This window comes from Bos taurus, chromosome 11 (assembly GCF_002263795.3).
Source record: "Bos taurus isolate L1 Dominette 01449 registration number 42190680 breed Hereford chromosome 11, ARS-UCD2.0, whole genome shotgun sequence".
NCBI classification, from domain to species: Eukaryota; Metazoa; Chordata; class Mammalia; order Artiodactyla; family Bovidae; genus Bos; species Bos taurus.
The window spans coordinates 25,916,870-25,939,684 of NC_037338.1; the positions used below are offsets into that span (position 1 = coordinate 25,916,870).

At 37.4% G+C, this 22,815-nt stretch overlaps 1 protein-coding gene across 6 annotated transcripts in view; it reads left to right on the forward strand.

The window, feature by feature from the left end:
* The window catches only part of PLEKHH2 (pleckstrin homology, MyTH4 and FERM domain containing H2), a 106,816-nt gene that overhangs the window by 27,918 nt on the left and 56,083 nt on the right, over positions 1-22,815 (forward strand). For 5 of the 6 annotated variants that reach the window (XR_003037138.2, XM_002691298.6, XM_005212711.5 and 2 more), the window contains 12 exons: positions 2,060-2,209; positions 3,443-3,526; positions 4,148-4,229; positions 8,921-9,103; positions 10,551-11,512; positions 14,936-15,011; positions 16,330-16,424; positions 17,032-17,176; positions 19,948-20,084; positions 20,183-20,293; positions 20,454-20,540; positions 21,786-21,944. Coding sequence is in view for 5 of the 6 variants with exons in the window: in XM_002691298.6 (XP_002691344.1) it covers positions 2,060-2,209; positions 3,443-3,526; positions 4,148-4,229; positions 8,921-9,103; positions 10,551-11,512; positions 14,936-15,011; positions 16,330-16,424; positions 17,032-17,176; positions 19,948-20,084; positions 20,183-20,293; positions 20,454-20,540; positions 21,786-21,944 (2,271 nt within the window). In the remaining variant the exon portion in view is untranslated. The remainder of the gene's footprint in view (positions 1-2,059; positions 2,210-3,442; positions 3,527-4,147; positions 4,230-8,920; positions 9,104-10,550; positions 11,513-14,935; positions 15,012-16,329; positions 16,425-17,031; positions 17,177-19,947; positions 20,085-20,182; positions 20,294-20,453; positions 20,541-21,785; positions 21,945-22,815) is intronic. The other variant, XM_024999387.2, reaches the window with a different exon arrangement.

The window sequence follows — 22,815 nt, forward strand, 5'->3', positions numbered from 1 at the left end:
TGTAGCATTCATTCATAAAATGAGAACACCTTTCAAGTTGGATGTGTTTTTCAGGGAAGAAGAGTTCTCCCAAGTCATAGTTTTCCAGAACTGTAGATCTTTTCTAAGTAATAGTAGGACAGTTTTATGCGGCAGCCCAATGTCCATAGGGTGACTTCTCCAGCTTAATAAAAGGAGACTGTAGATGTAGGTCTGATAATATTTACTTTTATTTGTATTTAGTTAATTTTGTTTTTCTGGAGTTTTATGCTCTATTACTTCCTCCTTGGAGAACTACCATTTTGCACTTGGCCTCTGATTTCTTTCCTTGCTCCCAAAGCTTCAGAATACCCGGTGTGAAACTGACTATACGATCCTAAGACTGACCTTTGGTATTTACTGTCCAGCTCTCTGTCTGGCTCTGGCTTTTTTCAGGACATCTCTGAAGTAGGCCTTTGTCCTTGACCTCTTGTTCTGAAGTTCCTGCAAAAAGCCTGCTATATTATGTTAAAAAAAATCTAAATCTTAAAGTTACTTAAAATTGTCATTTGGATTGTAGAATACATTTTTTCTCCTATTTTTTTGGATCTACTTTTATTTTCATAGTTTCCAGCCATGTGAGTGGTATTTAAATAGGACAGTTTTGGCATTTGAGTTGAATTTACATTTATACAGTGAACTCACAAGTGAAACTTTGTACTCGTGGTTAAAAAACAAAACTGAACTAGCCTTAACACCTCCTTCTAGGAGTCCTCATTAATCAAGTATTTTTGAGCTTTAAGTAAGTCCATTGTGATTTTTCAGAAATATTTTAATAGCTTAAGATTTTTCATCTTAGCTATCATCTTTAATTTCTAAAATGCCCTTATATGTTTTTCTTTTTGTCCCCTATAATCTGAAACATGACTAAAATTACATTCTTACCTACTGGGAGTATATAGAATAAAAGTCTTAATATTGTGTATGGTGCCCAGTACTTTATTTTCTTTCTTACTAATATTAACATCACACATATCTCTTCAAAGATTTTATGTACCCAGATGTGTTTTGCAGAATATCCAAGCAGAGCCAGTATGTACATTAGATATTAAAGTGAAGCATGGCAGCCCCTGGTCGTATAGCGATCTCTTCTGTCTTGCTTTATTTTGCCCATTAGCTTTATTGCCATCTGTAACATACTGTGTCATTTTTAGTCTTTATTGTATTTGTGATCTCTCTTACCTACTAGAAGGTAATTTCTATGCAGGTAGAGATTGGGGGGCGGGGTCTGCTTTATTAAAACTGATGTCTTCTTAGGACCTGGACTAGGCCTGGCTCTTGGCGAGTGTTCATTGAATATTTGTTAAAGTGTTGAATCAGTAAATCCTCACAGAATGTACTCTCCTACCTCTATCTAGACTGTCTTGCTTTTTTACTTTCTATGACTTCATCATTGGGGTTTTGAGGTTCTTTTGTTTTCCATCGAAAATATGTATCTTTTTCACTTGAAGTTCAGCTTTTTTTCCTAGGGTGTGTTATTATACTAGGTCCTCCAATCTGAGTGTTATCTCACCATTCAACTTTTTTAATTGATATTCTGACTTTTTTTTAATATGAAAAAATGAGGGCTGGAAACTTTCCGACTCCCTGCTTATATGATAGTTTGCATATTGTCGTAGATCTAATTAACATGTACATTTCCTTACATGACAGCAATATTCTGAGAATCTTTTTTTTAAATTAATTCATTTATTTTAATTGGAGGCTAATTACTTTACAATATTGTAGTGGTTTTTGCCATACATTGGCATGAATTAGCCAGGGGTGTACATGTGTTCCCCATCTTGAACACCCCTCCCACCTCCCTCCCCATCCCATCCTGAGAATCTTTTATGTATCCTCATACACGTCAGAATTAACATCACTTGGGAAAATAGTCTAGTCTTTAAACTTTATAGTCATTAAATGCATAAAAACTGTTCACCATTTTCCTTTTATGATATCTTTTAGGAATCTATTTAATGTTAAAGTAAAATCTGAACTTAATACTATGATAAATTAAGTACATGCATAGTTTTAATATTTTCTCCTCTGAATTTAGGTACAAGTTATGGAAGAGAAGTTAAAAGCAGCTAATATTCAAACCAGTGAATCAGAGACAAGGTTGTATAAAAAGTGTCAAGATCTGGAAACTCTAATACAGGAAAAAGAAGACATCATTCAAAACTTGGAACTGCAACTTGAAGAGCAGGTTAGGAAGCATCTGACCTCAAAGAGTCCTAAATATGTGCATTCATTTACGCATAATTGCAAAGATTAAAAAAAGAAAGCCTAAATTTCTAAATTTTGGTCAGAAATCTCACTTGGTAACCCCTAAGATTACATCACATTTACTGGTGAAAAGTGCAAGTTAGATACATATCTTTAAGTCCAGAATAATTCCAAGGCAGTATCTACCACTTTCTGGATGTGAATCTTTGTGTTGGAAACACTTGGTTATCAGCAGGCATTTATGCCTGTAAAATGTTTCCAATAAATCTTTGCTTTAAATTGTTAGGGTGTTAGAAATGTTTATGGAAGGTGAAATTTTAAACATTGTTTGACACTAAACCTCCTGCTTAGAAATGTGTCCACTGTTTTTAAATCACTTTATTGAGATCAAATTTATAGTATTTATTTTTTTAAAAATTTTAAAGAAAAAAATTGCATTAAGGTCATGAACCTACAAAGTCATTTAGCATCAATTAGATATAACCACTATAAAATTATTCAATGATTAATCATTTATTTTTAGCATTATTTTTTTCATTTCTCTGGATGTCACTGTTGTTTTAGATCTGTGGTTTTCAGCCCCCACCAACTGGTATTTATATGATCCTCACATTCTCAGTAGTTTTGTGACCATAGCCAGATTTAAAGGTTGGCAGATGTGAGCCATGCTCAGTTGCTAAGTCGTGTCCTACTCTTTGCAATCCCATGGACTATAGACCACCAGGCTCCTCTGTCCATGGAATTTTCCAGGCAAGAATACTGAAGAGGTTTCCCATTTCCTTTTCCAAGATGTGAGCTAGAGTTTCTCAATCTTTATTTTTTCTGAACCTTTTAAAACTTTGAGGGGAAAGCAAGCCATACCCCAGAAGAGATTCTAATTCTCCTCTCACCAAGCTGGTTGAATTCCATTGTTCTAAATCATAGTGTTTCCCGAAATGGTTTATTTTATTGATAAATTCAGTGGATTGATTTTGGCATATGACCTTTCAGAGAAAGACTAGCAGACGTTAAAACTAGAAATAAATATGTATGCTTTTATTATTCTGTCTGTTGGAGAGCCATTCTCATTTTATCCTCTTTTTGGAAATTTAAAGGTAGACATCTTAACTTAGAAACAAGTTTTAAGTAGACTTGCCTTTCATATCTGTAACTGTAATATTTCCAGGCCAGTGAGCTTATATTTGAACTAAACAAACTACTAATGTTATTTCAGAAACAAATAAGGATTCAAGAAGCTAAAATAATAGAAGAGAAAGCAGCTAAGATCAAAGAATGGGTAACAGTTAAGTTGAATGAGGTATTTATTGCCATATTTATCTTTTCTTAACCTTTTCTTTCTTTCAAATAGATCAGTCATCAGAATATCTGAGACAAAATTTTGATCAGTTGGTGGTGCTGCTGGCTTTTAATTAATATGAGATAGGTAGCTTTCACTTTAATGGCTTATATAATTCTAAAGTTAAAAAAGGATTGATAGAATCATGATAATCAGTCTTAAGTAGCCTCATTCTAATTAGTTGACTTTAGTTCTAAATAGTTAACTGTAAGTAGTTAGAGAATAATAAGTGAGAATATTAATTTCTCATAAAATTAATGTATTCAATATTATCTGAGTGGTACACATTATTTAGTTTATATGTCAGACTAAATGCTGAAATAATTTGGTTTAAAATAATTTTACAGTGGTAAAGGCATGGGGTGAAAAACATTGAAAACTTAGCTCTGGAAAGAATAAATATTAAAGTCATAATTATCTAGGTTGATAATCTGTGCCGATAAATTCATCTGATATTTAGTTATTTCTTTCATATTTTGTTTATGTTTAATTAGGTATTAACATGCTCTCAATGTTATAATTTACTGGTACATTTTAGAAATACTTATCCCTGTTTACAAGAAAACAATTATTTTCTTTTAGTTGGAATTGGAGAATCAGAATCTTCGTTTGATCAACCAAAACCAAACTGAAGAGATAAAAACAATACAGTCAAAACTACAAGGTATGAGCACTTGACTAAGGTAGCCTAATTTGATTAATTTGCCTATGTAGAATTTTACTGTTGAGCACTTGAAATATGACTTGTGCAACTTAAGGAACTGAACTTTACATTTTACTTAATTTGAATTGGTTTAAGTTTAAATAGCCACATGTCCATATGAGCACAGCTATACAGTAGTGAATAACCCAAAGAGGGTAATTTGAGCATTTAATTTTGGGGTATGTTTACTTAATCAGTCTTGTTTTCTATTTTCACTTTGACCATTGTGCTCATTGGTGATTGAAATTCTTACAACCTGAATATTTTGTGCAAAGTTTTATGTGAATAAACTCTTTGCATTTTCCAATGCTTAGGCCTGTTTTCTTTTAACTCCAAAGCCAAAGAATGGATGGTAGAGTTAACGATAGAGATTTATTTATTAATATGCTATTGGTGTGATAGCTGTGCAGGTACACATATAGCTGATGTGAAGGTAGGTCACCAGGGTATTTAGCTTGTGCTTCTTAGACCAATGGCCTAGGATAGTGCTTTTCAAACTTTTGTTTAGCAGCAGACCCCTTTCTTTTTTTAATGAGCGACTTTTAAAAAAACAAGTTTATTTTTTAGATTTTTGGTTGTACTTTGAGGCATGTGGGATATTAGTTCCCTGACTAGGGATTGAACCCACACCCTCTGCATTGGAAGGCAGAGTCTGGACTGCTGGGGAAGTCTTAGAAGAACCCTTTTTAAAACATTTTTTTCCTGTAGAATCTTAAGGGATATAATTGGTAAAAATTGTATTGGGTTATGGGTCCAGAGTTCTGCAGACCTGGTCTCACCCAGGCCTCTTCTTGCATTTCTTGCCTCTTCTTGTTTCTCTGCAACATTTCCACAAAGCCCTGGAGTTTTGTAGAATGCATTGGAGGAATACTGGTGTGGTAGAAAGAACTTGGGCTTTGAAATAAACTTTAATGCCCCACAATTTAATAGCTGTGTTATATCTCCAATTTTCTTCCTACATCAGTAAAATGGTGATTTTAATAGTGTCTAACTCAGACAGTAAAGTGTCTGTCTACAATGTGGGAGACCTGGGTTCAATCCCTGGGTTGGGAAGATCCCCTGGAGAAGGAAATGGCAGTCCACTCCAGTACTATTGCCTGGAAAATCCCATGTACAGAGGAGCCTGGTAGGCTACAGTCCATGGGGTCGCAAAGAGTTGGACACGACTGAGCGACTTCACTTTGTTTCATGGGGGGTGTTGATTATAGGATGTGTGGAAGCATTTTGTCTACTGCATGTTAGTATCTACTGCTGTCATTCTGTAAAGGGAAAAGACTCCTATTTTCTCTCTCTTAATATTTCTGATATGAGATGTGTGCAAGTTTTTCCTACACTAAGCAATTATCCAGTTCTCAACAGACACCATCTGCGTGTCCTACAAATTTAACTCACTTTGACATTATCTACTTGGATAGTACCAGATCCCTCAGCCCCACAACACTACCCACCTCCACCCTGATCAGGCACCAAACACACACACAAATACAGAGGGATATTCTTGCTTCTGTCCAACAGACTGTAAATCCAAGCTTCCCAAGATCCCTTTCTTGGGTTCAATAATTTGCTAAAAAGGGTCACAGAACTCAGTTTACTGCCTAGATTACTGGTTTATTACAAAGGATGTAATTCAGGGAGACCCAGATAGAAGAGATGCATAGGGCAAGATACGGGAGGAGGGGCACAGAACTTCCAGGTTCTTAGCAGATAAGACACCCTCCCGCACCTCCATGTGTTCACCAACTCGGAGCATCCCGAACCCTGTCCTTTTGAGATTTTACAGAGGTTTCACTATGTAGGGATGCATGATTGATGAAATCATTGGCCACTGGTGATCAATTCAACCTTCAGCCCCTTTCTTTCTCCCCTGAGGTCAGAGGTAGGGGGTGGAGGGTGAGGCTGAAATTTCTAACCCTCTCATGATTTGGTTGGTTCCCCTGGCAACCCCATCCTGAAGCCATCTCAGGGCTTTCCAGAAATCACCTCATTAATATATATTCAGAAGTGTTTGAAAGGGCTTGTTATGAAAACAAAAGACACTTTTATCACTCTTAGGAAATTCCAAGGGTTTTAGGAGCTGTGTGCCAGGAACCATGGATAAAGACCAAAATATATTTCTTATGTAACACATTTCCTCTACCTATATAATGAAAAAAATTGGTGTTCCTCTGGAATTCCACATTTATAAGTAAAGCTTTAGGTCTTCATGTTGTTCACCCTCTTTGAAATAGATCGTATGTACTACACCTAATCACAAAATGCTATTTCCCTGATACTTTTGGCTTGCAATTCTAGTCCTCACTGGTAGCCTCTTAGTTTTGGAGGCTAAGGATTATTGATCCTTGGAACCTAGGCATTGCTGGACCTGCCTCTTGAGAAATTTGTATGCAGGTCAGGAAGCAACAGTTAGAACTGGATATGGAACAACAGACTGGTTCCAAATAGGAAAAGGAGTACGTCAAGGCTGTATATTGTCACCCTGCTTATTTAACTTATATGCAAAGTACATCATGAGAAACGCTGGACTGGAAGAAACACAAGCTGGAATCAAGATGGCCGGGAGAAATATCAATAACCTCAGATATGCAGATGACACCACCATTATGGCAGAAAGTGAAGAGGAACTAAAAAGCCTCTTGATGAAGGTGAAAGTGGAGAGTGAAAAAGTTGGCTTAAAGCTCAACATTCAGAAAACAAGATCATGGCATCTGGTCCCATCACTTCATGGGAAATAGATGTGGAAACAGTGTCAGACTTTATTTTTCTGGGCTCCAAAATCACTGCAGGTGGTGACTGCAGCCATGAAATTAAAAGACGCTTACTGCTTGGAAGGAAAGTTATGACCAACCTAGATGGCATATTCAAAAGCAGAGACATTACTTTGCCAACAAAGGTCCGTCTAGTCAAGGCTGTGGTTTTTCCTGTGGTCATGTATGGATGTGAGAGTTGGACTGTGAAGAAGTCTGAGCGCCGAAGAGTTGATGCTTTTGAACTGTGGTATTGGAGAAGACTCTTGAGAGTCCCTTGGACTGCAAGGAGATCCAACCAGTCCATTCTGAAGATCAGCCCTGGGATTTCTTTGGAAGGAATGATGCTAAAGCTGAAACTCCAGTACTTTGGCCACCTCATGTGAAGAGTTGACTCATTGGAAAAGACTCTGATGCTGGGAGGGATTGGGGGCAGGAGAAGAAGAGGACAACAGAGGATGAGATGGCTGGATGGCATCACTGACTTGATGGACGTGAGTCTGAGTGAACTCTGGGAGTTGGTGATGGACAGGGAGGCCTGGCGTGCTGTGATTCATGGGGTCGCAAAGAGTCGGACACAACTGAGCGACTGATCTGATCTGATCTGATCTGATATAGATATGATATAATACTTTCAAAATATCTATGTGTATATGTGATTATTAAAATATCATGAATTAGTTCTGTGAGTTGTATGGTCAATATGAGAATATTAAAAGATATATCTGAAGGAGGACACTGTTTAAAGATATTTTTGTATCTTTACTCAATTATCAGTTACTATTTAACTTTACCCTTTGGTGCTCTTTCAGAGTTGAGAATTTTATTTCTTGGAAACTTTTCTTACTATCACTGAAAACTCCATGTTTTTAATCGTATAAGCAGCAGTGCTACAAGTCCCAGAAGATGAATTAAACCCATGATTAGATGCTTTCTATCAGGCTTCCCTGATAGCTCAGTTGGTAAAGAATCCGCCTGCAATGCAGGAGACCCTGGTTTGATTCCTGGGTCAGGAAGATCCCCTGGAGCAGGGATAGGCTACCCACTCCAGTATTATTGGGCTTGCCTTGTGGCTCAGCTGGTAAATAATCTGCCTGCAATGCAGGAGACCTGGGTTCGATCCCTGGGTCGGGAAGATACCCCAGAGAAGGGAAAGGCTACCCACTCCAGTATTCTGACCTGGAGAGTCCATGGGATCACAAAGAGTTGGACACAGCTGAGCGACTTTCAGTTTCACTAGGTGCTTGAGTAATCACTCACCTAGCTATCTGAATTCTCTGTCTAGAAACTTCCCCCTCCCCTTTTTTTCCTCTAAGTGATTAAGGTTCTCCATATCATGGTCATAGACTAAGCCCCTTTATTTGCTCTCTGATCAGAAGCACACTGAAAGCTATGGTAAGCAAAAGTTATTCCAGTGATCATGTGATATTTGCCCCAGTGATCATCTAAATTTTCCTGGTTTGTCTTGACAACCAAGATCTCATTCCCATTTTCTCACTATTAGTAGCATTACCCAACAATCAAATTTTATCAGTACATACTTGATTGGTATTTACGAATACTTGATCCTGCAAGAAGCTGTAACTCTCTAGTTGTTTATATTTATATCTGGATTTTTGTTTGTTTGTGGCTTGTTTGAGAGCTGACTACTTTTAAAAGGATTAGAAAGTTTTCTCTTTGCAGTTAAAAAATATTTTGTACCATCAAAGTACATAAGCAGATATTAAACATTGGTGTATGGTGCTCAACATTGAGGGTTCCAAGTTATTATACAGAAATAAAGATGAACTTTAGGCTTTTTTCTGGTTTAAGGAGTGATTTGTCCACGTTTTTACTTATGTTTTGGTTCTCTGTTTAACAAACTGTTATGAAAAATTCGGATCTTGATTTCGATTAATGGTCTTGCAGAAGTTCAAGGAAAGAAGTCAGTTGCTTCCACACCAAAGCTTTCAGAAGGCCAGCGTCTGAGCAGTCTGACCTTTGGGTGCTTTTTGTCCCGAGCAAGGAGTCCTCCTCAAGTTGTAAAATCTGAGGAAACAAGCAAGATATCATCTAAAGAACCTGAGTTCATGGAAGGAAAAGACATAGAAGGTATTTATGGACTAGAGGAATTTAACATTTTTTTAAAAGGAAAAATCATTTGTTAAGATTAATGCGAGTTTCAGATTAGGAGTGTAACCTTCCTATTCATTATTTATTTAAAATATAAAAAATTATCTAATATTCAATATAAAATTAAATATGATGTAGCAAACTCACAAGGAAAAAGAACACCAGACGAAAATTTAGTTAACTGCTTTGATTTCCCTTTATTGCCTCGAAGAAAATATTTGCCACATGTTCAAACTCTGGACCTGTGTGCAGATTTGTACCCTTCTTTTAGTCTTAAAGCCCTTCTAAATTTTTCTTTATTTGGCTTCTGGCTTTGTCAACACCAGTGTGACTTTTCCCAAATATTTTAGAGAGACTTGAACTTGCATCTTTTCTATTTTCAGCTTCTGCTTCCTTCCTCCAAAGGAGAAAAATTATAGCCCTAAGAGCTGTCTCTATGCTTGGTTATGAACTTCTGAAAACTACATAATGTTTTTCCGTTCAGAGGGTTCCTTTGGTACTTGCTTTTATGCCATTATGTGGATTTTTTTTTTTTTTGAGAAGTTATTTTCATTTTTTCCCCACTTTCTAACTTTCTCACTTTCAGTTCAGTACAGCTCAGTTCAGCTGAGGTTGCCTGGACTGTAGCTCTTGCTCATCTGCAGATTTAACAACCCGCCTGATACCAATCTGTAAAACCTGTATAGCCTTAATTACGAAGATCCTGTCTGTGTTTTCATGTTTTCAAAGTTTTTCTTTTGTACTCTTCAAACTAAATTTTAAGTTTATTGTTTATGAAGTCAATGGTTCATTCTATTAGTTATGTTATAAACAAAAATAAGCCATGTCTAAAGACATTTTTAAAGACTGTTATTTTTATTATAAAGATACATTTTGTAGTTATGATTAAACCAAAAGTAGAGTGAGTAAAGTTTTTCTCTGTGTACGTTTTCTTTATGGTTTTGCAGATTTCATGTATTGAAGCTTGGGAATAAAGGTTTTTTTAAACAATAGCTTTATATTTATTATGTTTAAATTTACTTATGATTTTGAAATTTAGTAGAAAGAGGGTTGTCATTTTTTTTTGCTTCTGAAATAGAATTTTTCTAGTGGCTGCTATCTTTGATAGTCAGTGTGGCCCTGTTTTTCATTTTGCTTCTTGTATTATCTCTCCTTGGTCTATTGTCAGTTTTTTCCTCCATGTTTCTTTGTAAAAAGTAGTTTCATTTTGATACTATTCTGTTGAGTGTAAGGGCGTTGTAGTCTATAGGAAGCTTACAGTTTTCAAACTTGGGTTTAAAAAAGACATTGAACTAAAAAAGGGTAATGTAAATCAACTTGATTCAAATGAAAATTCCAATCTGTACAGTGTAGATACATAAAGCTAAATATACAGAAAGATTGTATGATTAAAGACAGCGTGCCAATATACTGTATGCTTTTCTAGAGATGGAAATTCCAGAAAAATCTGTTGATAACCAAATTCAAGAAAACAACCGAGGTCAGAGAACACTGCATCAAGGCCCTTGCATGTCAGAGCAGAATCGTAAAACAAGGACAAGCTTTGTGATGGATGGTGGCACATCCCAGAATTCTGGGGCTCCCGGCAGTGACTGGAGTTCCGATGAGGAAGATGGGAGCAAAGGAAGATCCAAGTCCAGGTACACGTCTACCCTTTCCAGCCACACATCAGAGGAGGGGGTCCAAAGTAGCAGAATGGGCAGTGAGACATATCTCACGGCCTCTGACGACAGCAGCTCAATATTTGAAGAAGAGACCTTTGGCATAAAGAGACTGGAACACAAGAAGCTGTATTCTTGGCAGCAGGAGGCACAGTGGAAGGCTCAGAATTGTCCTCTCGGAAAGGGAAATTCCGAATCAAGGAAAAAGGAGCGTGATAGTTCCTCAGACGAACTCAATAAAAAATTTCAGTCTCAGAGGTTGGATTATTCGTCTTCCTCGAGTGAAGCTAACACCCCAAGCCCTATTCTGACCCCAGCTTTGAGTCCAAAGCATCCTAACCCACTCCTTGGAAAAGGCACAGAACTAGGACCTTCCTCCACTCTGCCACCCCCCAAATTAAGGATCCCTAATATTTTCAGCTTAAGCATCGCACTAGCCAAAAGGCACCTAAGCCAGCCACAGTTAAGTTCCGACAGGATGTTTGGCACAAACAGAAATGCTATAAGCATGATACGGCCACTGAGACCTCAGGAAACAGATCTTGATCTCGTTGATGGCGACAATACAGAAATTTTAGAGACTATGGACACTAATTGCGATGATGGATTATTTTCCTACGACTGCTTGGAATCCCCATGTTCAGAGGACCAGGAAGCCTGCGACTCAGCAAAGAAAGCAGCCTGTGGCAAACCTCCAACTCCACCTCTGCACCGGTTTCCCTCTTGGGTAAATTATGTTGCTGTGCGCAGTGCACACACGTTTGTTTTTCCTCAACACTCATTTTCTGGTTTTACTTTACTTCTTTTCCTGTTTCTTTTCCAGTCCAGCTTTGTTCTGACAATTCCCAGTTTTTAGAATTCAGTTTTCCTTTCTCTTTTCCCCTGAATCAGTTGAGAAATAAGACACAAGAGTAAGACAGACGGGAGATCTAGATGTTACCTTTATTACTGATGAAACAGATTTTAGAGACCTAGTGGGCGCAGGAGCCAGTACTGCACCCAGGAAGTTGCTGGGTTTTGCCACCCAGGCTCAGGCAGTGTTGGCTCAACGGCCGCAGACTCCCTCCAGTGAGGCCCGGCTTCTCTAAAGCTCATGGTCTAGAGAAAGAACACATGGTTGTCTTTATGCAACAGCTGCTTCTCAAGAGAAAGGAAAAGCGAAGGTCTGGTCTCTGCATGTCCAGTTTCTCCTTCTGGGCATTCCTGTCACATTAAGCCACTCCTTTTTCTTAGAGAGGAGAAAGTGAATGGTTGGCTAGAGATCAGGAATGTTCAATTTTTGGAGTGGCTTCTGCATGGAAGGGGGCTTCTCAGGTGGCTTTAGTGGTAAAGAATCCATCTGCCAATGAAGAAGATGTAAGAGATGTGGGTTTGATCCCTAGGTTGGGAAGATCCCCTGGAGGAGGGCATGGCTACCCACTCCAGTATTCTTGCCTGGAAAATTCCATGGATGGGAGAGCCTGGTGGGCTACAGCCCATAGGGTTGCAGAGAGTCAGGCACGACTGAAATGACCTAGCACGCATACATACCACATGGAAATACCAGGGTGAGGAAAAAGGGTTCTCTCTAATGGTGGGTAAATTCTGGGCCAGGATACCTACTGGTCATCAAGTTTTGAACTTAATTATTCACTTGATTGACTTTAAGAGAAATTTAATTTTATTCGTCATGAGCTTATCAATCCATTGCTTTGACCAAAAGCATCTTCCTGTATCTAGAATAGTTTGAAATTTCTTCCATTGGAACATTGACCATTAATGTAGTAATTAACCTATCAATTGTGTGATTCTTGGGCTTCCTGATGGCTCAGACAGTAAAGAACCATCCTGCAATACAGGAGACTTGGGTTTGATCACTGTGTCAGGAAGATCTCCTGGAGAAGGAAATGGCACCCCACTTCAGTATTCTTGCCTGGGGAATCCCATGGACAGAGAAGCCTGGTAGGCTACGATCCATGGGGTCACAAGGAGTCAGACACGACCGAAGTGACTAACACTTTGACTTTCTTGGGAATCACTAGATTAAGAAAATTCTTCCTGAGACCTCCCTGATGAGCCAGTGTTTTGGAGTCCACCTTCCAATGCAAGGGATGGGAGTTCAATCCTTATTTGGGGAACTGAGACCCCACATGCTCCAGGCAACTAAGTCCACGAGGTGCACCTGGAGAGCCCATGTGCCACACGAAGACCCAGCACAGCCCCCCAGATAAATTCATGAAAATAATTTTTAAAATTCTTCCTATATTTGAAACAAAGTGAAATTATCTGTTTTGTAGATTGAAGTTTTCCTTCACATACTGACATAGTTTAACCTTTAGCCTCAAGAGAATCCATCTGGGTTGCAGGATTTTGAGGTTTTCAGAGTCATGTTCTGTTATTTTTTTTCATTTAGTGACCGATGCAGTTTTAAGCAAATAAGGCAATTATGTTTTCCTACTATAAATTCAGACCTTGAGATGTATCTCTCTTATTTACTTTTAAAAGAACATTTCATTGCAAAGTCCACTTGAAACCACCTGCAGTTTATTACTAAATTCTAAATAACATAAAAAATGGACATTATTGGCACGTGAATCTCTGGAATTCCAATTATGTTGCCCTTTAGGCAGTTAGGAGTTGAAATTTTGCTTCTTTTATTATGTTGAGATTATGTTGGCGATTTAGGCTAGGGTTTCACATTCATTTTACTTGGCAAACCATTTTTACTGGTCTTTTGCCTTTCTCTCTTCACTTTATTTTCTGAAGCTATCCATTTCTGAAAAAGTAGTATTGTTTTGCAGAAGCCTTCTAGCACATTGGCCAAGTTTGAGACTTTATTTCTGTTTGTTGGGTATTTTCAAGTTTCACGTTAAAGAGGTATGTTCTAATCACCTCAATTTATGAAAGTTTACTTTAAGGAATTTTAGGGGTTTATTTTAAGGCAGTTTTAAGGCATAGCCCACCCTTATTGAACTGGAATATCATTCAAAAATACAACAGTCACTCTAGCAGGTCATGTGATGATTCAGCAGCACCTCTGATGGTCAGCATCTTAGAAACAGGTGACACCCATTGTCCCTGGTCCCATGGCTCAGCTTGCCCTCTCCTGTCTGCAGTGACTATCTGCTTCTCTCACGTCTGCTGACTGTCACCTTTGCCTCTCTCATGGCTTCTAAGTACCTCACTTACTGTCTTATTTTTATGTGTCTTTTTGTTCTGTCTGCTCTGCTATTTGTCTCTGTGTGTATCTCACCATCATGCTGTCAGAGAAGCTGCCTCTGATTCATTCCATCAGTGACTCTTCAATCTAAAGTGTCTCAGATGATTAGAGATTTCATGCACATTGCTTCAAAGCCCCTGGCTAGCATAGTCCTAAAGAGGACTGCCTGAGTTGCCTACTGTGTCCTGACCAGACAATTGTGCAGGTTAGGTGTGGTACAAAGTTCAGGACATGGTGACCTATGCGTGAGGAACAACCTGGAGTCCCTTTTCTCTTAGGGACAGGGCTAACAGCCTTCCAGTACCCATTTGAGAAATCTCAGAGAAGAAGAGAAAATAACAACCTACTTTTGGAACAAGATTGTATAAATTCTATTGCAGTTCTCAAATTCACTTATTATTTGACTTCAGGTGTTTCTTCAACTTCATTGTAATATGAAGGTGATAGAACTTAATGCTACTTTGTATGTGCTTTCTGACTTCAAGTTTTGGCTTTCTCTTTTTCTTTAACCATATTCTAGAATGGTATATTGTTAAAGATAATATTTGTGTGTAGTGAAAGATAATAAATGGTTTCTGGCTTTATGTTACGGCCATTCAAGGTTTTCTTCTTTTTCTTGAACCATGTTCTGAAATGATGGCATATTAATGGTGGTGTTTATGAATAGTCGGGGGTTGTGAACAAGCTTCCTTTTACTTTTTTCCTGTCTCTTCAAAATAATTTAAAATACTAAGCAAAAATTTGGGAACAAAGATAATGGAGTGACTAATGGATGGAAAAAAATTCTGCAGTGCTGTTCACAGTGGCATATTTTAGTTGGCACTGGTGACAGCTTTATAATAATGCTGTACTCTGGTGACTGTTAAATGAAGAACAAATGAAAAACATATGTATTGAAAGTAATTGCTTCTTTGCTTCAAATATCCAGCTTAAATCTCTCTTTTACATTAGGAAAGCAGAATTTATGCTGTAGCCAAATCAGGCATTCGAATGTCTGAGGCCTTCAATATGGAGAATGTTCATAAAAGTAAGTGTTTTTGTATGCTGCATCATGAATGAACCTTGAGCACTTTGTGCTAATTGAAATAAGCAGTCACAAAAGACACACACTGTATGAGTCCACTTATGTGAGGTATCCAAAGTAGTCAAATTCATAGAATCAGAAAGCAGAGTTGTGGTTCCTAGGGGTTACAAAGTATTGGGGAAGGGGAGCAGTTGCTTAATGGGTATAGAGTTTCAGATTTTCAAGATACAAATGTTTTGGAGATCTGATTGACAACAGTGTGAATATGCTTAACACTAACTGAACTCAAAGGTGGTTAAGATGGTAAATATTATCTTATGTGTTTTTTACTATAATAAAAACATTTTTTTAAAGAATAAGTGATTTTGTATTGCCATTTCACTAGCCAAGAATTTCCTAAATGTCTAAAGTCATTTGAATAAATACAGTTTTGCCAACTTTCAGAAAATGCTTTCTGAAGTTGCTGATATATATTTTAAAATTGAAATTCATGTTAGTATAGGGGCACATTGATGTTCAACACTCATGTAGCGAGTATCTCATGATTTTACCCCAAAGAAGCTAAAGCCTGGACACTGGAATTTCAGCTGTTTAAATTGTAAAAATATTGATCTCTATGTCTTCTTTTTCCAGAGTTTAAAACACATTCCTCCTTTCTTTCTTTCTTCAAAAATTTATTATAGAAGAAATACATGCTCATTATGAAAAATAAAACCAAACCACAAAGAACTGTCTGAAATAAAAAGAGATATTTTTCTGTAGTTCCTTCTACTGGCCCCCTCCTTTCCTATCTGTAATCTGTATCTTAGAGGTAACCATTAATGTTCTATTCCTTTTCGGCTATCTATCATCGGTTTTTGCCACCCAGGAAATATATTCTAACCTTTCAATTTGAGGTTCACCTGCTAAAGGATTAAAAGTGATGATATTTTAACACTGGGTCACCAATAGGGCTCTGAATAATCAGAGAATATCTTCACGGGTACTGGTCACTGAATCAGTCAGTAGGTATCTGTACTCCTTTCCGCCTAGCCTGAGCTGAATGGAGATACCAAAGAAACAAAAGCTAAGATCCTCACTTTCAAAGAGGTTATCGGCTAGTTGGGGAGCTAGCACACTTGGGTATGTAATGAACCATGTAAGAGAGTGTATAATTTAAACTGTGGATGCCATCATTCTTAAAGTAGACTGTATAATGAATATCATGTGTTCATCCAGTGTCTCTTTAATTAGAAATTTTGTTAATTCACATTCATAAGAAATAGACCTAAGTGCTAGTTAGATCTGTTTTTTTAAAAAATCATTTTGTTTTCTGTTTCAGATTCTGTTGCAGTGCTTTCCTACACCACATCAGGACTTTATACATCTCTGATATACAAGAACATGACAACCCCAGTGTATACAACTTTGAAGGGGGTAACTCATTATTGTTAAACACGTGGGTCTCTTCGTGGTGGATCAAAAAAACTGTTTATTCAAGCTCCAAATTCCATTCTTGACATTTTACATAAACTCCCTTTATAGGCTGTTTTAGAAGTTCACACTAACACATTATTAAAAGAGAAGAAATGGAAAAATCTCGAGAAGATATTTATTTCAATCAGAGTAATAGAGGTCTGACATGCTCCGTTTTTGTTACGCTGCATGTGAGCCTCTACCCCATCCATAACTGTTGTTTAAAGGAAATAGTGTTAATGGTGTAAAGAAAACAACCAATTTAGAAAGCTCTTCAAATCACTGCCGGGGTTCCCCTCCCTTGCGTGAAGTGCCTGATTAAAATAAGTATCATCAGAAGAAAATGCATCAGATATGAACAGCCGTATGGTCTTAGGAATCTTTTATCATTTACAAATGCCTTGCTGATTGGAATTTGGAATTTAACAAATGACGTTGATAATAGCAAGATGCTTTCTTCTTTTTCTTAAAAAAAGCTTATTCCTTAACTTCTGGTAAAATTCTGTACCTAAAGAGAGAGATAACTTTAGAGATGGACACACAGGGAGGCTATTTTGTTTCTCTTTAGAAGGCGACCCAGATAAGCAGCAGCCCGTTCCTGGATGAGTCCTCTGGGTCAGAAGAAGAAGACAGTTCAAGATCCAGCTCCCGGACCTCGGAGTCAGACTCTCGCAGTCGGAGTGGGCCAGGCAGCCCCAGAGCCCTGAAGCGAGGTAAGGGAAGGTTGCACACACATAAGACCGCTCCAAATAGTTCAGGATGTTTAGTGGGAATTTTATCTCTACAATAGGACTTAAAAAAAAATCTCAAACTACTGCTTTCCACTCATACATGCTAAGTCACTTCAGTCATGTCTGACTGTTTACAACCCTATGGACTGTAGTCTGCCAGGCTCCTCTGTTCCTGGGATTCTCCAGGCAAGAATACTGGAGTGGGTTGCCATGCCCTCCTCCATGGGATCTTCCCGACCCAGGGGTGGAACCTGCATCTCTAACATCTCTTGCAATTGGCAGGTAGGTTTTTTTTTTTTCACCACTAGCACCACCGGGAAGCCTCATAGTGAAAAGAATATTCACCGAGGACTAAGACACATATTTTAGTCCTAATCCTCTTCTGAATTTTCTTTGTGATTGCAGACAAGATAATCTATTTTTTTTAAAGCTTATCTGTAAAAGAGAGATCACTTCGTTATAGGAATAAAGTGAAATACTTGGCTTAAATGAGGTTTCTCTTTTATAGTTACTTTTTGATTTTGAATAATTTATAGTACGGATGGACTTATTTTATCTAAATTCATTACACTGCTTAATGGCAGAGAATACACCTAAAAATATGGAAAGTGAAGTCGCTCAGTCATGTCCGACTCTTTGCGATCCCGTGGACTGTAGCCCACCAGGCTCCTCTGTCCATGAGATTTTCCAGGCAAGAATACTGGAGTGGGTTGCCATTTCCATCTCCAGGGGATCTTCCCAACCCAGGCATTGAACCCAGATCTCCTGCATTGCAGGCAGATACTTTAACCTCTGAGCCAAAAAATGTGGAGAATACACCTAAAAAACCTGATATTAAGAAAACTTACTTTGGGCAGGTCTACAGTTTTTGTGGATTTTGAAGAAATGTTTGGCATAGATACAGGTTCTAGAGAGAGTCAGTCATATTAAATGATATCTGTATTTTACAAAAGCCTTTAATGTGGCATAGCATGTTGGTTTTCAAACTGTTCCATGGAACCCCTATGTACTCCCAAGCCCCTCAGCTTCAACAAGAGCTGTTCAACTCTCATAGATTTAATATGTTGGCTTCCACTGGTCTCTTTGCTACTACCTTGCCCCCTTGACAGCTGGAATCAGGTTATAGCACACTTTTGCTGAAAACACTGCAAAGACTCCTTATACTGACTATAAGGTATTACATGATTCTTTGACATCTTTGACCTCATCTCCTCCTTTCTCCTCTCTTACTCAGCTCTGGCCACCCAGACCCTTTTGCTATTCCTGGAACATACCAGGTATGCTTTGGTTTCAGGACCTATGCACTGAGTGTTTGCTCTACCTGGTATTCTTCCCCCAGATGTCATTATGGCTGGTTCCTTTTCTCTTTCAGTGCTTGGCTTGGACAATGCCTTCTCCATGATCTCTACCCTGACCACGCTATTCCAATACAGTCCTTTACTCTTCTCCAACTTCTAGCACTTTTTATTTCCCTTAGTTGGCTCTATGGTTTATTTTTCCATAGCATTTGCTCTCTGTTTTTTGTCTGTCTCCCCTAACTAGAATCTGTGTTCCACGAGGACAGAAATTTGTTTGCTTTGTTCTCTGCTCTGTCCCTAGCATCTTGAGGCCAAGAGCCTGAGATTTGCACTCCAACATTGCCTCTGCCTGGCTGTTTGACTTTGGACAAATCCTCTAATCTGTGGACCTTAGTCTCCTTAGAGAATGAGGGCCTGAATCAGAATGATCTCTGAGGTCCTTGGTAGATTGAAATTTCTGTTATTCTTTGAAAAATAAAGATACTACTATTATCACGTCCATTACTTGGCTTAGTCAAATAAATTAGAAGAATAATATAGTGAAATTATCCTAACATGGCCCTTAAATGTTAATAGACACTTTAAAAATTGCCAGATACTATAATGAATAATGACTTAAGTTCTTGATTTTATTTAATATTTTCAAAATCTCCAATTGTAGTGACTTTCCAGTGTGACTTGCAACTTGCAAGTTGTTTTCTAAAATGGCAAGTGAATGATTGTGAAAAATGTTCCTTTGAATTTTGCATTATAGCTGCTGGCAAATGAAATAGTCTGTTTATATCTTTTTTATTGCTTCTCTTTTATGAAAGATTTTCGAAATCTATACACTAGTAGTATTGGACTCCTGTGTTCTTTTAATGTGATGTTACTTTAAAATGATTACAAAAATAAAATGTATTAAAGTATGATCATGCAAATCTTGAAAAATTAAGGTTCAGCATTTGTTTGCCTACATATGCATGTGCTCTGCGTGCTCAGGTGCCTCAGTCACGTCCGACTCTGCGATCCCATGGACTGTAGCCCGCCAGGCTCCTCTGTCCATGGGATTTTTCAGGCAAGAATACTGGAGTGGGTTGCCATTTCCTCCTCCAGGGGATCTTCCCAACTCAGTGATTTGCCTACATGTCAATATGTAAATACACATATTTTTAATTCTTAATAAATGTTATTAGACTATTACATACATTTTATATATGTGAAAATAGCTATACTTACAATCGTACCAAAATATCATTTAGTTTCTTTGACTTCCTTGGAGATTTGCATGATAGTCCTTAACCTTTTAGTTTTGTTTTCTGCCTTAAAGGTACTTCATGGTCAAAGGCATGGAATACATCTAGTCTAGGAAGGGTGATGATTTGGGATATGGATGTATTTCTTAGGAAAACTGACAACCAGCATTTGGACCATCCAATTACTAAATATTGACTTGATTTATTTCTTTTCACCTAGGTGTGTCTCTGTCTTCTGTGGCTTCTGAAAGCGATTATGCTATTCCCCCAGATGCTTACTCCACAGACTTGGAGTACTCACAGCCAGAGCAGAAGCTTCTGAAAACTTGCTCATCTTCCAGTGATAATGGGAAAAATGTAAACACTGAATCAGGGTTTTTGTGTTTTTTTTAATTAATGAATCTGTTAGAGTCTCCAAAGGGAACTTAAATATTTTTTTAAATCTCTTTAATTAGGAACCACTGGAAAAATCTGGCTACTTATTAAAAATGAGTGGTAAAGTCAAGACTTGGAAGCGGAGATGGTTTGTTCTTAAAGGTGGTGAATTACTTTACTACAAATCTCCGGTGAGTGGAAATTGCTTGTTATTTAGAACTGAATTCCTCAATCTATAAATCAGACACCTGGCTGATTTTCTTCCATGTAATGCAATTAATGAGACAAATCATTTCTTATTATGACTATTACAGATAATCACTTTGCATTGGTTTTCTTCCCTTCATACAGAGCGATGTAATCAGAAAACCACAAGGCCATATTGAACTTAGTGCATCCTGTAGCATTTTAAGAGGGGATAACAAGCAAACAGTTCAGGTATTTTTTTTTCTTTTTTATATCATGTAAAACTCAGTTGTCAATTATGTAAGCTAATAGAATGAAGACTGGGTTTTCAGTATTTTTTTATTCCATTTGGTGATCAGTTTGATGCCCCTAAAATTTGTGAAACCCTGGGACTTCTTAGTTAAAACTATGTTATAACCTAAGTTTATATTAAGTAAGTCTCCACTGTATTTCCTTTGCCCTTGATCCCTTACACTGTTTGTTCCCCACTCCTAACCCTCCCAGCCATTCTCAGTTCTCAAGCTGTCAAGCTATTTTAGCAGAAGGTTATTTGATAAATGATTTCCCCATAAGATAACCCAGATTTTAGTGTACTATTGAATTCAGAAGTGTTTGCAATTTAATACAGAACCAGAAAATGTCAGTTCTGTGAACTTCAGATGCTCTAATGCCTAAGTGGGAAGGATATTAGGGAGCAGAGGGGCTGTCCTAGTTCCCACGAAGTCACACCACAGAGGGGGCTGCTGACCATTTCACACACACATAATGCCAGTCTTGCTGGAAACCTCTGCCGAGTTTTAAAAACAAAACAAGCTATTGAAATAGTTTGGATAGGTGACTTAAAATTCAAATGACTTATATCAGAAATGCCTTCCATAATTGTTATTTTCTTATCTTCCTCTTTTGGAGGGTGAAATACAACATTTTATTAGAAAAATACGTTTTCATTGTTTTCAGTGGCTAATACCTGAGGACTGCCCCAAAATGTACAAAGGAGAATCAGTATGTTTATGGCTGATTTGCATTGTTGTACGGCAGAAACCAGCACAACATTGAAGCAGTTTTCCTCCAATTAAAAAATAAATTAAAAAAATAAACATCTATTTTAAAAAAGAATCATTTGTAGGCTTCTGAAACTCTGCAATTATTCTGTTCCTCATTTCAACATCTAGGAACCCGTAGCACATTTAAGGGAGAAAAGGAAAATCTAATGAGAAAACAAGATTAAAAAATCATGACCCCAAAGCATAATACTCTAAAGAGTTTTAAAGTAAATGGAAGTGAAAAAATTATTACCACAAAAAGTTAATTGTCCCTCTCACAAAGTGGTTAAAATATGCTACATGATTTATAGACTCATTTATTTGGAACCTAGGATTCAAGTTGCAGCATATTTGTTTCCATATTAGGTAGTGATATTTGAAGAATGGACAAGGAAATGATAATTATTCTAAAATCTGCAGTTTCCTTTTCTATCTCTTTCTCATCCCGTTCTAGTTGACCACTGAAAAACACACATACTATCTGACCGCAGATTCCCCCAATATATTGGAGGAATGGATTAAAGTGTTACAAAACGTTCTTCGAGTACAAGCTGCCAACCCCCTTTTCCTGCAACCTGAGGGCAAACCAACGGTGAAGGGATTGCTCACCAAGGTGGGAACTCTATATACAGTAGCAGTGTCCCAGGCAGTGACAGAATTAGCCCTGCAATCATGAAAAGTGGGCATCACAGAATATATGTGTGTGTGTATATATATATATATAAATATAATTTATGTTGTTATGCAGTGGGAAAAAGTGTTTTAAGTATGATATCAAAGACAAAAGCCATAAAGATGAAACATGACAAATTTGACTATTTTGCATAAAAATGTAAATGTTCTTACTATCAGAACTTTTCTAAGCAGAATTTTTAAAAGACCAATGAGAAGCTTTGAAAATGTATTTGAAACTTAAATACAAGCTTTTTCTAATCAGGAAGTAAAGGGTAAATACCAGTGAGGGGAAGGAACAAAGGACACAGTGAGAGAGGGGTAGAGATAGAAATACACATGATCAATCCACATATAAGAAAATGTTCTACTGTCATTAATAATTTTCTTAAAAAGCAAGAAGTAATGAATCTTTTTAAAAATCTGATCATGGGAAGACCTTTTTTAAAAGTATGAAATACAGTATTGACACAAATTAAGAAATTTGCTACTGAGTTTGCTTAGAAGGCAGTTTGGCAATGTCTTGGCCAAAGTGTTTTACTCAGTAAATATTTTTGAATGAACAAATAAATGAATAAATATTACATGTTTTAAGAAGATATATATTTAGACTTTGATCCAGCAGTTTCAGTCTAAGAAATTTATGCTTAGGAAATTATCTTAATTTGCAAAACATTTAAGTATGAAAATGTCCATCACAGCATCCTCTTTCTGATTAAAAAAAAGAGAGAGGTAATAATTAACATGCATTGAAATGCAGGTTTTAAGTACAAGATTGGATCAGTTTTGGTAGATATTTACTGTCACTCTTT